This window comes from Plecotus auritus, assembly GCF_963455305.1.
Source record: "Plecotus auritus genome assembly, chromosome: 1".
In the NCBI taxonomy this organism is placed as follows: domain Eukaryota; kingdom Metazoa; phylum Chordata; class Mammalia; order Chiroptera; family Vespertilionidae; genus Plecotus; species Plecotus auritus.
In genome coordinates this window covers 11,860,300-11,872,505 of record NC_137770.1, presented here as the reverse complement: position 1 = coordinate 11,872,505, position 12,206 = coordinate 11,860,300, and the positions used below count along the sequence as shown (strand labels likewise).

At 58.8% G+C, this 12,206-nt stretch overlaps 1 protein-coding gene across 6 annotated transcripts in view; it reads left to right on the top strand.

Moving 5' to 3' along the window:
• The window catches only part of PRIMA1 (proline rich membrane anchor 1), a 40,979-nt gene that overhangs the window by 24,740 nt on the left and 4,033 nt on the right, over nt 1–12,206 (top strand). For 5 of the 6 annotated variants that reach the window (XM_080666368.1, XM_080666369.1, XM_080666372.1 and 2 more), the window contains exon 4: nt 5,146–5,275. In XM_080666368.1, coding sequence (XP_080522494.1) covers nt 5,146–5,275 — 130 coding nt within the window. Of the gene's footprint in view, nt 1–5,145; nt 5,276–9,832; nt 9,989–12,206 lie in introns of all 6 variants that reach the window. The other variant, XR_013960497.1, reaches the window with a different exon arrangement.

Sequence of the window (12,206 nt, the reverse complement as noted above, 5' to 3'; positions counted from 1 at the left end):
CCCGCACGTGGGTCTGCCTGCCCTCTGTGCTTTTGCTGTGTCACTGTCAAAACTCCCGGAGGAAGCGCCCCTGGCCACCTGCCTAGAGACCTCCCAGCAGGGCACTGGCGTGAGTCCAGCCGTGGGCAAACTACGGCCCGCGGGCCGGATCCGGCTGTTCTATCCGGTTCTCTTGCTCTCCCCTCCGCTCCTTTACTTTGAATTTATATTAGTTCACACAAACACTCCATCCATGCTTTTGTTCCGGCCCTCCGGTCCAGTTTAAGAACCCATTGTGGTCCTCGAGTCAAAAAGTTTGCCCACCCCTGGGCGTGACCCTCGGAGTACAGGGCCGTTCTAAAAATAAAATGGGAAGAGTGGAACATTCCCTTGCAAAGTAAAAACCTGGGACATAATTTTAGACTACTTGCTTAATCTTACCGAAGAGCCTCAGGTAAAGACCACCTCGTTGGGTAGAGGTAGACATACTTTTCCTGTAAAAGTAAATTCTCTACGTTTTGCAGGCCGTACATTCTCCATTGCAGCTGCTCAACTCGGCTCTGTAGTCAGAAAGCATCCATGACCATAGGCAAACACCTGGTATGTCTTTGTTCCAATAAAACTTTATTAACAACAAGAGGACCGGATTTGGCCTGTGGGCACTGGTCTGGGCGATCCTAACCCCTCCTCAAAATGGTTACAGCTGTTTAGACAGAGTAGATGCCATGCGACGGGGCATTCCACTGTGAAGCGCCCTCTGGAAGGGGAGATGGTGACCCAGCGTCAGCCAGGTGCCCTGCTGTGCCGGGCACACGACATCAGGAGCATTTTCCCGTCCCAAGGTCCTGAGCCTCTCGCAAGCAAAGATGAGCTCACTGTTCTCCGTCAGCTCACATTGGCTCCCACCTGCGGGGCGTGATGACATTTTGTTATCATGCCCCGTTTTGTACCTAAGCATGCGCACAGGCTAGTGTCCCGCGAGGCAGGAATCACAGTGTGCTCTTCCTAGTGGCTACCGAATCCGTGTCCGTCCCCACAGGCTCTAAGCATCACCAGGGCAGGGTCCCTGTCTGTTTTGTCAACTGTCATGTCCCCGGAACCTGGCCCAGCACACGGCACATGGTGGGCTCCTCACAGGCGTGTGTTGAGTGAGTGGATGGATTAGCACATGAATGACGAGGAGTGGGGGCAATGAGGGGGCTCTGAGGTCACCCCTAGCCTTCCCGGAGTGGCACCCCCGTCGCTTCTTGACAGCACTGCATGTGCTGTTCTAAGGCTGGTGAGCTCGGGCCTCGGGGCAGCAGCGAGTCCTGGGTGGGAACAGGTGGCAGACCGGGGGAGGGTCCCCAGGCGAGGACCGAGGCGGGCGCCTGCAGCCACTGGGAGGGAGCAGTGCTGCGAGGAACACGTCCTGGCCTTGGGGAGCCTCACAGGGGCTGCGGGGCCGTGAACAAGGGGAGGCGTGTTCTGCAGTCGCCACCAGACGCGAAATTAATTCCACCAGGCGGGCCTGCCGGTCTTGCCTCTGCCCCAGCCTCCACCCACCTCTCTCCCTGGCATCGGGCACAGCCGTGGCTGCCCTGCCCTAGAGACTTCAACCCAATTCATAAATTGCCTTCCTAGTTGGGCACAGGAATGAGGAGACGGTTATTAATAATGCAGGGGGCTGTTTGATGCCCCGCTTAGGAGCCGGCCTGAGAACAGAGTCCTTGGTGACGAGCAGCCACATGCCACCGCGCTGGGCTCCGTGCCCAGGACGCCGGGGAGAAATAAATCAATCAGAGTGAGTGTCCCGGGAGCGCGGGCCCCAGGCTGGAGTCACAGATGCAAGGAGCCAGAGCCACTTCAGCAGGGAGGCCCCGGGCTCCAGCGGGGGAGCAGAGAAGCTCGGGGCGCCAGCCGCCTGTGCCCCCTTTCCTTCCCCGCTAGCCCAGGCCAACCCAGCGGACTTCTCCATGGGCTGCTGAGCCCTAGTATCACCTCCTTCTCCCCCAGGCGCTGGGTGCTCGGGGTGATCAGTGCTCAGGGTGACGGGTGCTCAGGGTGACGGGTGCTCAGGGTGACGGGTGCTCAGGGTGATGGATGCTCAGGGTGACCGGTGCTCAGGGTGACGGGTGCTCAGGGTGACGGGTGCTCAGGGTGATGGGTGCTCAGGGTGAAGGTGCTCGGGGTGACCAGTGCTCAGGGTGACCGGTGCTCAGGGTGACAGGTGCTCAGGGTAACCGGTGCTCAGGTGACCGGTGCTCAGGGTGACCGGTGCTCAGGTGACCGGTGCTCAGGGTGACAGGTGCTCAGGGTGACAGGTGCTCAGGGTGACGGGTGCTCAGGGTGACGGGTGCTCAGGGTGACCGGTGCTCAGGGTGACAGGTGCTCAGGGTGACTGGTGCTCAGGTGACTGGTGCTCACGGTGATGGGTGCTCAGCGAGGGCTGAGACTGTCTGCTGCGGGAGCTTTCTGGCAGCCCTTCCATCCCGCATCAGCCCATGCAGGAAGCTCTGATGCTTTCCCCACTCACCGTGGGGGGAACTGAGATGAAATCTGAAAGATGAGATGGTTTCCCGAGGGTCAGAATCTGGAATTTAACTGCAGGTCCTGATTCAAAGCCAGTGTAGATAACCGCTGTGCTAAGCTGGGGAGGTGCTCCAGGGAGGAGGGGCGGTGACAGTGATAACTGGGGGAACCTGCGCAGGCCTGGAGTTGGGAGAGGGGTGGGGCAGAGAGAAAGGGCAGGTGGAGAGGGGTCAGAGAGCGCAGCCGTGGGCCTTGGCCTCTGGTGGCCTAGCTGGAGCAGGGCATGCCCACCGGCTGGGGCCTGAGCCTGAGAGGAAGGCGGGGGGGGGGGGGGGGACACCGTAGCTCACTGACAGGTGCTTCCTGAACAGGTGGCTGTGTGAGGGATGCCACCCGGGGTCGTGGCTGAGGAGAGGCCGAGGGCAGGGGATGTTTGGGGCCAATGGTGCTGCAGTGGGGGTGGGGCCAGGGGCCCTAGGCGACTCTCCATGTGAAGCCAACAGGGTGTCCGCTGGCTGGCCTTGCAGTCCGGCCCTCTGGATCCCCAAGACAGTCGTGGGGGCACACTTAGGTCTGCCTCCTGGCAGAGCTTCTTGCCGGAGACAGGCCAAGGCCCTTGCACTTTGACAGGCAACAATTTCCATCTGCCATGGACGGAGGCTCAGCCACGGCAGCCCCCGCAGCCCCGCTGACAAGCAGGGAGGGGCTTCTGCGCCAGGTTTGGAGGCAGTACGCCACTTCCAGGGGCGCCGTGGGCAAGAGACAGGTGGCCCCCAAAGCAGGCCAAGCATACCCTGCCTCCCCGGTACACTGCTTCCCTCCCAGCCCTGGCTGAAGGCCAGGGACCCCCACTTAGACTGCAGTGTTCAACCTGCTTCCCTCCTGCAGAGTGGAGAGGGGGTGCCCCTTGCTTTTGGAAAAGGCAGGCACCTCTCCCCACACCCCACACCCCACACCCCCAGAGCGCTGCCCCCTCTTTCTGTTCAGTGCGGGCAGGGAATCCGTGCCTTCAGCCCACCGCTATTCGGCAGCCAGCGATTCCTCCTGCGGGCACTCTGGCCTGGGGAGGAATCAGGAAGACTTATGAAGGTGGGGGGTCTCTGTGCTGTACCCAGGTTCCCATGGGCAGAGAAGGGGTGGAGTCCCACCCCCAAGCTGAGATGGGGATGCTCAATTTTCACCTGGTCAATTCCAAAGGGGACTTCTTTCTCCCTGAAAGGGCCTCGGTCCATCAAGTGCCATGTCTGCTCTGTGCTTGTGGCTTTAAAGCCCAGCCCACACTCTGGCACCTCGGGGAGCCCCCACGGAGCTGGCCCCCGGGGGAGGGAGAGGCCCTGGCACAGGCCTCCTCCAGGGTGCCCTGTGCCATGAATGGACAGCAGGGCCTTAGTGGGCCCTTGTGCTGGGAGACAATGGACGCTGTGTGGGGGTGGGGCGAGAGGGAGGAGGCTGTGGGCCCTGCCCCCAACGCCGCCGCCTCCTCGTGGACTCGGGCTGGGGACCCTGAGGCAGTCACGGGGGGCGCTCGGCCCCTGGAGGAACCTCCGAGAACCCTTGTCCTTGTGGTACCTGGAGGCAGTACAGGGAGCAGGGCTGAGGGATGTGAGACCCAGGGTCTCCCCCTCCTCTGAGCCCCAGAGACCTCCTTTATCCACAGGGCCTAGGACCCAGCCTCTGCACCAAGTGCTTTAGCAAAGCTCCTGGACCCGCAGGTGTGACAGGTGCATGGCCGAGGCAGGACCGGTAGACCAGCTGGGAAGTGCTCCCCACACTCCAGCGCCTCGTCAGCAGCACGTGTGCTGGGGCCCAAGCGTGCGAATGGCCGATGGGGAGGACAGGTTCACCTCGAGGACCTCGTGGATTGAGTAGTGACCAGGGGGCCCTGTAGCCCCCGGTGTCAGATGCTTTGTCAGTGGTGCCCTGTGCACGCCGAGACCATGTGGACCAAATCCTAGCAGGGAGAGAGCTTGTCCCTCTCAAGAAATTAGCTTCAGGACTGATGTTGATGGCCCAGCTAGTGTGGGTCAGTGGTTGAGCGTCGACCTATGAACCAGGAGGTCATGGTTCAATTCCCGGTCAGGGCAGCAGGTCAGGGCACATGCCCAGGTTGCAGGCTCGATCCCCAGTGGGGGGCGTGCAGGAGGCAGCTGATCAATGATTCTCTCTCATCCTTGAGGTTTCTATCTCTCTCTCCCTTCCTCTTGCTGAAATCAATAAAAATATATTTAAAGGAAAGAACTGATGTTGATGAACCTCCCTTTCTCTCCTTCCTTCCAGTGTCCCCCTTGAGCCCTGCTTCCCACCCCACCCTCAGAGGAAGCGGATTTAATGCCTCAACTGAGAGAATGAGATGTTCTGTTATTTTTCATGGGAAATTAAACCTGACCCTGCTGTCAGTTAGCTCATGCCCAGGGAGGATGGATGGCCCCGGGGCGTGGTGCTTAACCCCTGCTTGGCTAATGCCGCCTGGCTGGGGTCCAGCTATGATGTCACCTGCTGCCAGAGCGGGGGTGGGGGTGGCAGGACAGGTCAGAGAGCCTCATCTGGGTGATGGATGGCAGCGAGGCCGCCCTGGGTGTCACCATGATGGCGCACCTCTGAGGCGGCCAGGACCCGCTCCTCCGGGGAGACTCAGGCTGCCCCTGTCTCTTCCAGCTCCCAGCTCTACCTCGTGCCCCGCCGAGGAGAGCTGGTGGTCAGGGCTGGTGATCGTCATCGCCGTGTGCTGTGCCTCCCTGCTGTTCCTCACTGTGCTGGTCATCATTTGTTACAAAGCCATCAAACGGTGAGTGTCGACTGGCTCGGGGCCCTGAGGGCGCCCCAGCGGGGTTCAGGGCTCCTCCATGCCCCGCCCCCCCCCATTGTGGCTTTTTTCATTATAAAAATTGTCAATCATTTAAGAAGCAGAAAGAATGTGCCATGAACGTGCATCTACCTTCACTCTGATTCAACAGTTATCGAGATTTGGCTAATATTTGCAACACTGCTTTCCTTTTCCTTTTAGCTTTTTGTTTGCTGAAATATTTGAAAGCTGATGGCAGACCTCATACCCCCACCATTTTTAGGGAGTTCCGCTCAGAGGCATGTGAGGAGCACCAATCATAAGTCAGGCCCCCGTGCAATAGAAATCGACCCTTCCTGAAAATCGCAGGGCCTGCCGTCGGGGCTCCCTCAAAGCCTCGGGGTCTGGAAATAATCCTCGTGGGAGGCACCAGGCTGGTTTGGAGTGGGGACTGGGTTTTGGAGTCAGTTTTAAATTCAGGCTCTAGTTCAAGCTGTGTTACCAGGAGGAAATCACTTTGCCTCTCTGGTCCTGTGCCCTTATCTGTAAAATAGGGGGAAAGAATAACAACCTCATACTGTTCCGAGGGGTGGTGAGATGCCTGCTTAACTAGTACGCACAATGTGTGTACCCGTTGTGCCCGGTATACAGTAAGTGCTTACGAAGTGCTGCACCAGCGTCCATGTTTCAGTAGTCTCAGAGAGAGGCGGGATGACAGGGAGGGAGAAATGCTTCTCTTGGGAGAAGAGGGAGGTTGAGATGCCTCCGAGAAAGTTTCCAGTGAATGGACACCTAAGTTGGATTTTGAAGGATGAGTAGGAGTGTTCCAGGGGGGTCATGAATAATCCAAACAGCAAACCATCTTTCAGTAACACTCGCTGTCATTTCTGTGACCACCATCTCATTTTGCCTTTCCAAAGAGGTTGGGTGGCACCTAGTTGAGTTGGGGTTTGCTTCACAGTGTGGCTGTTACTGAGGTCTGGGGGGTTTGGGCTGTGTCCTGGGCTCTAAGTGTGGCAGAGTGGGCCGTGGTAGGAAGGGCGCCCCCTGGAGTTACGACACTGGGAAGTCTTATCAAGACTCCAAAGAATGGCCTCCCTAGCCTAGCACAGGGATCTTGGGGGAAGACAGAATCAAAAGACAAAGAGAAATGTCGCAAAACACCGAAGGGCAGTAGGGGTGGTCAATATATTTCCAAGAAAGTTCTTTTTTAAATTCCCTATGGCCCTAAGTTCGAAGAGCTACGTTAAGAACAATCGTAACACCTAAAATATTTAACTTTGCCCTTTTAATCAACTGTTCTATGTGATCTCACTTTAATAATTCAAAGCAGAAAGAGTAAAATAGCAAGTTAAAGTCTTAAACAAATGCACGGGAAAGCGCACAGGGTGAAGGGACATGTCAAGCCGACAGCCTGGGAGTTTGCTGGGCGCTGGGCCCAGGTGACACAGCTCCACGAGGGGCAGGCCATGTCTGGGCATCTGCCTCCCAGCCGGACCCCCCTTCTGTCCCCAACACTCATGCTGCAAGGCACTCCCCCAAATCAATAAATAGATAAACAACAAGGGCGTAACCTCAGCCAAGCGCTGGGCTCATCCTCACCAACAGTCTCTCAGGTCACCTCACTGCATCTTTTCCCAACCCGTCCCATTTCACAGAGGAGGAAACCGGTTCAGAGGTGTTACGGGAACTGCCCAGGGTGGCACCACCTGGGAGCAGAGGAGTCAGGATTTGCACCCAGCACCACGTGATTCTCAAGGCAGCCCTGACCGCAGCTCCGTGTCAGCGTTACTGCTGAGTTCCACTCTGGTGTTGGGCTGAGAACAGACCTCGCTCTCCCTGTCTGCCCTTCCTCCAGGGTGCCTGGAAAAGGGGTGTGGTGGGGTGTGTCTGTGCCTTCTGAAGCCAGAAAAACTGGTGGTCAGAAAGGCCCCAAGACCCTGTAATTCAGGGACAGACCGGGCCTCAGAAATCAAGGTGGAGGTGTTGGAGTCTCCCAGGGACCAGGTCAGCCCGATTCCCAGTGTCTGGTGGGCGCCTACTGTATGCACAGGCTGTGTAGGTACAGAGACAGATAAGACAGGGTTGTGCCCACGGGCGGCTCACCTGGCTGCAGGGTGGTGGGGGCGGATGCCAGAGTGGCTGTTAGGAGGCAGGTGGCATGGGGCTGCAGGAAGTCCCTGCAGCCTGTTGAGGGCCCCGGGGAGTCAGTTAACTCTGATCAGGAGGATAGCACATTTGAGCTGAGAGCCTGCTGCCCTGGGATGAGGGTTGTAAGAAGCAGAGCAGGGGAGGTGCTCCTGGCAGAGGCACTGTGTGAGCAGAGGCACCCGGGCACCAGAAGCCCCTGTGACACGGATGGGAGGCTGGAGGGCCGTGAGCCGGCAGGGAGGCGTTGGTCCCGCCGGGCTGAGCAGCTTGCCTGGGACTTAGTGGGCACTGGGAGCTATCGAAGGCTCTTGAGTAGAGTGTGCAAGATCCCCCCGGGGCACTGCCAGGAATGGGGCCCTAGTTCCATCAGGGACCCGCTCCCACTCCCCTGCCCTTCGGAGACAGGCAGCAGCACCCTTTTAAAAAGCCCAGCTCTTCCAAAAGTCACACAGAGTCACTGCCTCGCGGTCTGCTCCAAACTTCTGAAGAAACGTGCTGCTTCAAGGGAAGAGGGTCAGGCGAACAAACTCACATTAATATCTGACTGGCAGTGCCAGGAAGCTGCAGCATGCGGGCTGTGCTTCAGCAGGGCTGGGGGTCTCCCAGGAAGGCCTGTGGGGGCGCCACCCCTCCCCCCAGAACAGCTAGAGAGGCCTCCTGTCACTCTGTCTTATTCCGCAGGCTCTGAGCTCTTGGTTCCAGGGTCTGTTAGCTGCCTGGAAAGACAAGGAACCCACCCCAGTTGATCCCTTCCAGGGGCTTCCTCCAGATGAGGTGGGCGGGGCTTCCTCCAGATGAGGTGGGCGGGGCTTCCTCCAGACTGTGGGCGGGGCTCGAAGACCCTTGGAGCAAAGGAAGCTGGTGAAGCGTCTAGACCAGCAGCAGTGGGTTAGCACAGCCAGGACAAGGGCCAGGGAAGGTGCCAGGGGAACAACTGAGCCGTGGTTGGAACTGCCAGAGATGCAGCCCCAAAACAGGAAAGGAGGGGGAGGAAATGCCCCGACCTCTCTCCTGGCGCTCCGGTCTCCTGAAGGTGACCCCACTGGCAAACCCAAGAAACAGGGGATCCCAGGAGACGCAGTCCTCAGCATCCAGGGGCACAGGTCGGACGGGGATGGTGAATGGAGACTGCATCACGGTCCCTTTTCTGCCCCAGCACCGTGATCTGCATTCTCCTCTGGGCAAGACCCGGGGACTCGGGAATAAGACCCGGCCCCCTGCCCAAGACCCTCATAACCCAGAAGAGCATCCCAGAGCTGCCCGCCCCCAGCTCAGGAAGAAGGCCTGGCCTCCGCTGGCCATCCATGGCACGGGGCCTTCACCTTCTGCCATCGATTGCCATGAAGCCACTTGACAGCCATTTCCTCCTGATTTACAAGGGATTGGCCGAAAGAACAATAAAGGCCGCACAGCACTCGGCTGGTCCTGCAGACCGTTAATTGCAGGCAATAAGCACGCGTGCTGCTCCCTGGGAGTGAGCGCGCTCGGTGCGCGTGCCGGAGGGCAGCTGGGCTCGTGCGTGACTGGGGGGCTCTGGTGCTCCTCGGCTTCTCGTGGGGGAGCCACTTCCAGTCGAATGGGCACTTTTGAACGCCCACATCTCTTTGATGGTATCTGGTACCACTGACCGCCCCAGGGCTTCTCAGTGAGTCATGGCTGGTCCACAGATAATAACTGAGCACCTACTGTGTGCTGGGGACTAGATGAGGTGGCAGAATGTAGAGATAAATGAGACTGAGCCCCTGCCCACTCCCCACCACACCCCAGTGGAGAAAGCAGATCACACACACACACACACACACACACACCAGCACAATAATAAATGAGGTTTTAAAAAACCATGAATTCTACGAAGAGGGGGGAAACCTCAGAGTAATGGGGAGAGGAAATAGTGGGGTGGAAATGGGGTTGCTTGGCCCACCCGGAGTCAGGAGTGCTATGCGTGCCTCTTGCGGGGGCTTTGTGGTTAGAGAGAATGGTGAGGGCTTGTGCCCACTCCACCGTGTAATTGAACAGGCCCTCCCCGGGGGCACGAGACAGAAGCAACCAAGCCGGCAGCCCTCCCCTCTCAGGCTCCTCAGAGCGGTTCTGTGCCTCCAGCTTCCCCAGCAGAGCAGCAGGCTGAGGGCGGGACCTGTCTCGTGGATGCCAGCGGGGCCCAAGAGGGGCGCCCGAGTATGGCCCCCCTTTTTCCCCTCCCCCCACTCCATGCTGGTGGAGGCTGCTTCTGCAGAGGCCCAGACTGCTGGCAGCTCAGCACTCCAAGCGGAGGATGTGGGGTGCTCAGCACTCCAAGCGGAGGATGTGGGGTGCTGCTGCTTTCCAGGCCGGGGCACAGGAAAGAGGGAGACCCTCCCTTTGACGTCACGAGGCCAAGGGAAAGCTCACTGCCCTTTCTCTCGGTTTTAGGAGCCAGGCCGGGTAGGGGGCCGCTCGTGGCCACCGGGGCCTGCATCAGGCGGAGGTGCCCTTCTCTGGTTTGCTGGGAGCACACCTGGCACCGCAGAGCCGGGCTGGGTCTAGCAAGTCTCCAGCGCCTGCGGAGCCCCCCGGGGCGCACGTTAGGTAGGAAGGCTGTGCAGACAGGAGACAGCTGGCTGCTCCCCACCAACGGGAGCAGCGACGCTGACGCCTCGCCAGCAGCCGCCCTGAGAGCTAACGCACACTTATGGAGCGCCTACTGTATGCCAGCGGCTCCTCTCAGAGCTTAACACACATTAACGTGTTAATCCTCCCAACAAGCCTATGGAGCGGCCACCATCACTGTGCCCGTTTCATAGACCAGGAAACTGAGGCATAAAGAGGTCCAATGACTTGCCCATGGAAGGACACATGGGGGGGGGGGTCGAGGCAGAGCCTCCTCCTGCTGTAGGAACAATTCCAGCATCCACTGGGCTCCAGGGAGTCCCCGAAAGCCTCCAGGAGGGGACGGGGCAGTGCGGGGAGCAGAGTGGTTGCGGCTGAGGAGGGAGCAGACCCAGCCCACTTCTCCGAGGGCCCTGGCAGCAGCTCTCTCCTTCATTATGTTCAGGCTCCTGGATGCCCCTAGGGCAGCCGTGGGCAAACTACAGCCCGCGGGCCGGATCCGGCCCATTCGGCTGTTCTATCTGGCCTGCGGAGCCGAAAGAGCGGAGGGTTCTCTTGCTCTCCCCTCCGCTCCTTTACTTTGAATTTATATTAGTTCACACAAACACTCCATCCATGCTTTTGTTCCGGCCCTCCGGTCCAGTTTAAGAACCCATTGTGGCCCTCGAGTCAAAAAGTTTGCCCACCCCTGCCCTAGGGGGAGTGGGGGGGATAGAGGGGGGCTGCACCAGCCAGAGGTGCCCTTTTTGCTGGGTGGAGCCCCTGCCCAGACCCCCTTTGTCCTTTCTGGCCTGGGAAGCTGGCTGAGCCATTGAGAAGAGCCTGGGGCTGCCCCCCTGGCCTGTTCCCAGTGTCCCTCCTGCCATGCTTGCCCCCCACCAGGCCCTCTGAGCCACCGGGGGTGCACAGGGTGTCCAGGCCACAGCCTGGCTTTAGAATCGTCCCTCTTCTCCTGGCAGAATAATTCTGCTGACTTCCCGCCTCGTCTAAGGAGGGCAGGAACTCCGGGTCCAAGGCTTTGCCCACACGCAAGGGAGTTCCAGACCCTCTTCCTCCCCTCATCTCCCCCTCCAAGGCCGTAAGCTCTGTCTCCCCTGGGGACTTGCTGCAGACTCTTCAGCCCAAGAATGTATATTTGTCAGGGAGAAAAGCAGTGCGGGTTGGGCCCAGAGATGTTTGCTAGAGTCCTGATTCTGATGTCCATCGTCCCTCTCTATCCTGAGGATACAGTTAGGGGTCTCCCTTAAGTGGCCTCGTGGCGGGGCAACACGGGAGCGCATTGTAGGGACTGAACCGCCGCCCCGCTTCCAGACCATGCAAACCCGCTGAGCTGGAAACCCGCGGGGCTGCGGGAGGCCCCTGGAAAGGCGGGCGGGGATGGAGGAGGGATGACGGGACAGAGGAGGAGTGGCCCAGGGACAAAGGTTCGCTCGGACTCTGTCATTTCCCTGAGCCCATCACCCACAAGGCACCTCTTCTGAGCCCTACCAACCTGGGGTTCCAGAAAACGTCTGTGAGCATCTACCCACACAAATTGGGGTCCTCAGACCCCAGGACATGGGATGGGCTAGGCCAGTGGTCGGCAAACTCATTCGTCAACAGAGCCAAATATCAACAGGACAATGATTGAAATTTCTTTGGAGAGCCACATTTTTTTTTTTTTTTTTTTTTAAATATATTTTATTGATTTTTTACAGAGAGGAAGAGAGGAAGGGAGAGGGATAGAGAGTCAGAAACATCGATGAGAGAGAAACATCGATCAGCTGCCTCCCGCACGCCCCCCACTGGGGATGTGCCCGCAACCAAGGTACATGCCCTTGACCGGAATCGAACCCGGGACCCTTGAGTCCGCAGGCCGACGCTCTATCCACTGAGCCAAACCGGTTTTGGCAACACATTTTTTAAACTTAAACTTCTTCTAATGCCACTTCTTCAAAATAGACTCTCCCAGGCCGTGGTATTTTGTGGAAGAGCCACACTCAAGGGGCCAAAGAGCCACATGTGGCTCATGAGCCGCAGTTTGCCGACCACGGTGCTAGGGTAAAGCAAAATGAGACGGGCTTCTTGGAGGCCTCGGAGGACTTCTGGAACCTCCAGGAGGAGCAGGAGGGGGCTTTCCCATGCTGATGGGACACAGAGCCCGGGGGCGGGGAGGTGGGGGGTGGGGGGTGCGGGTGCAGAACGCCTGCTGGGAACG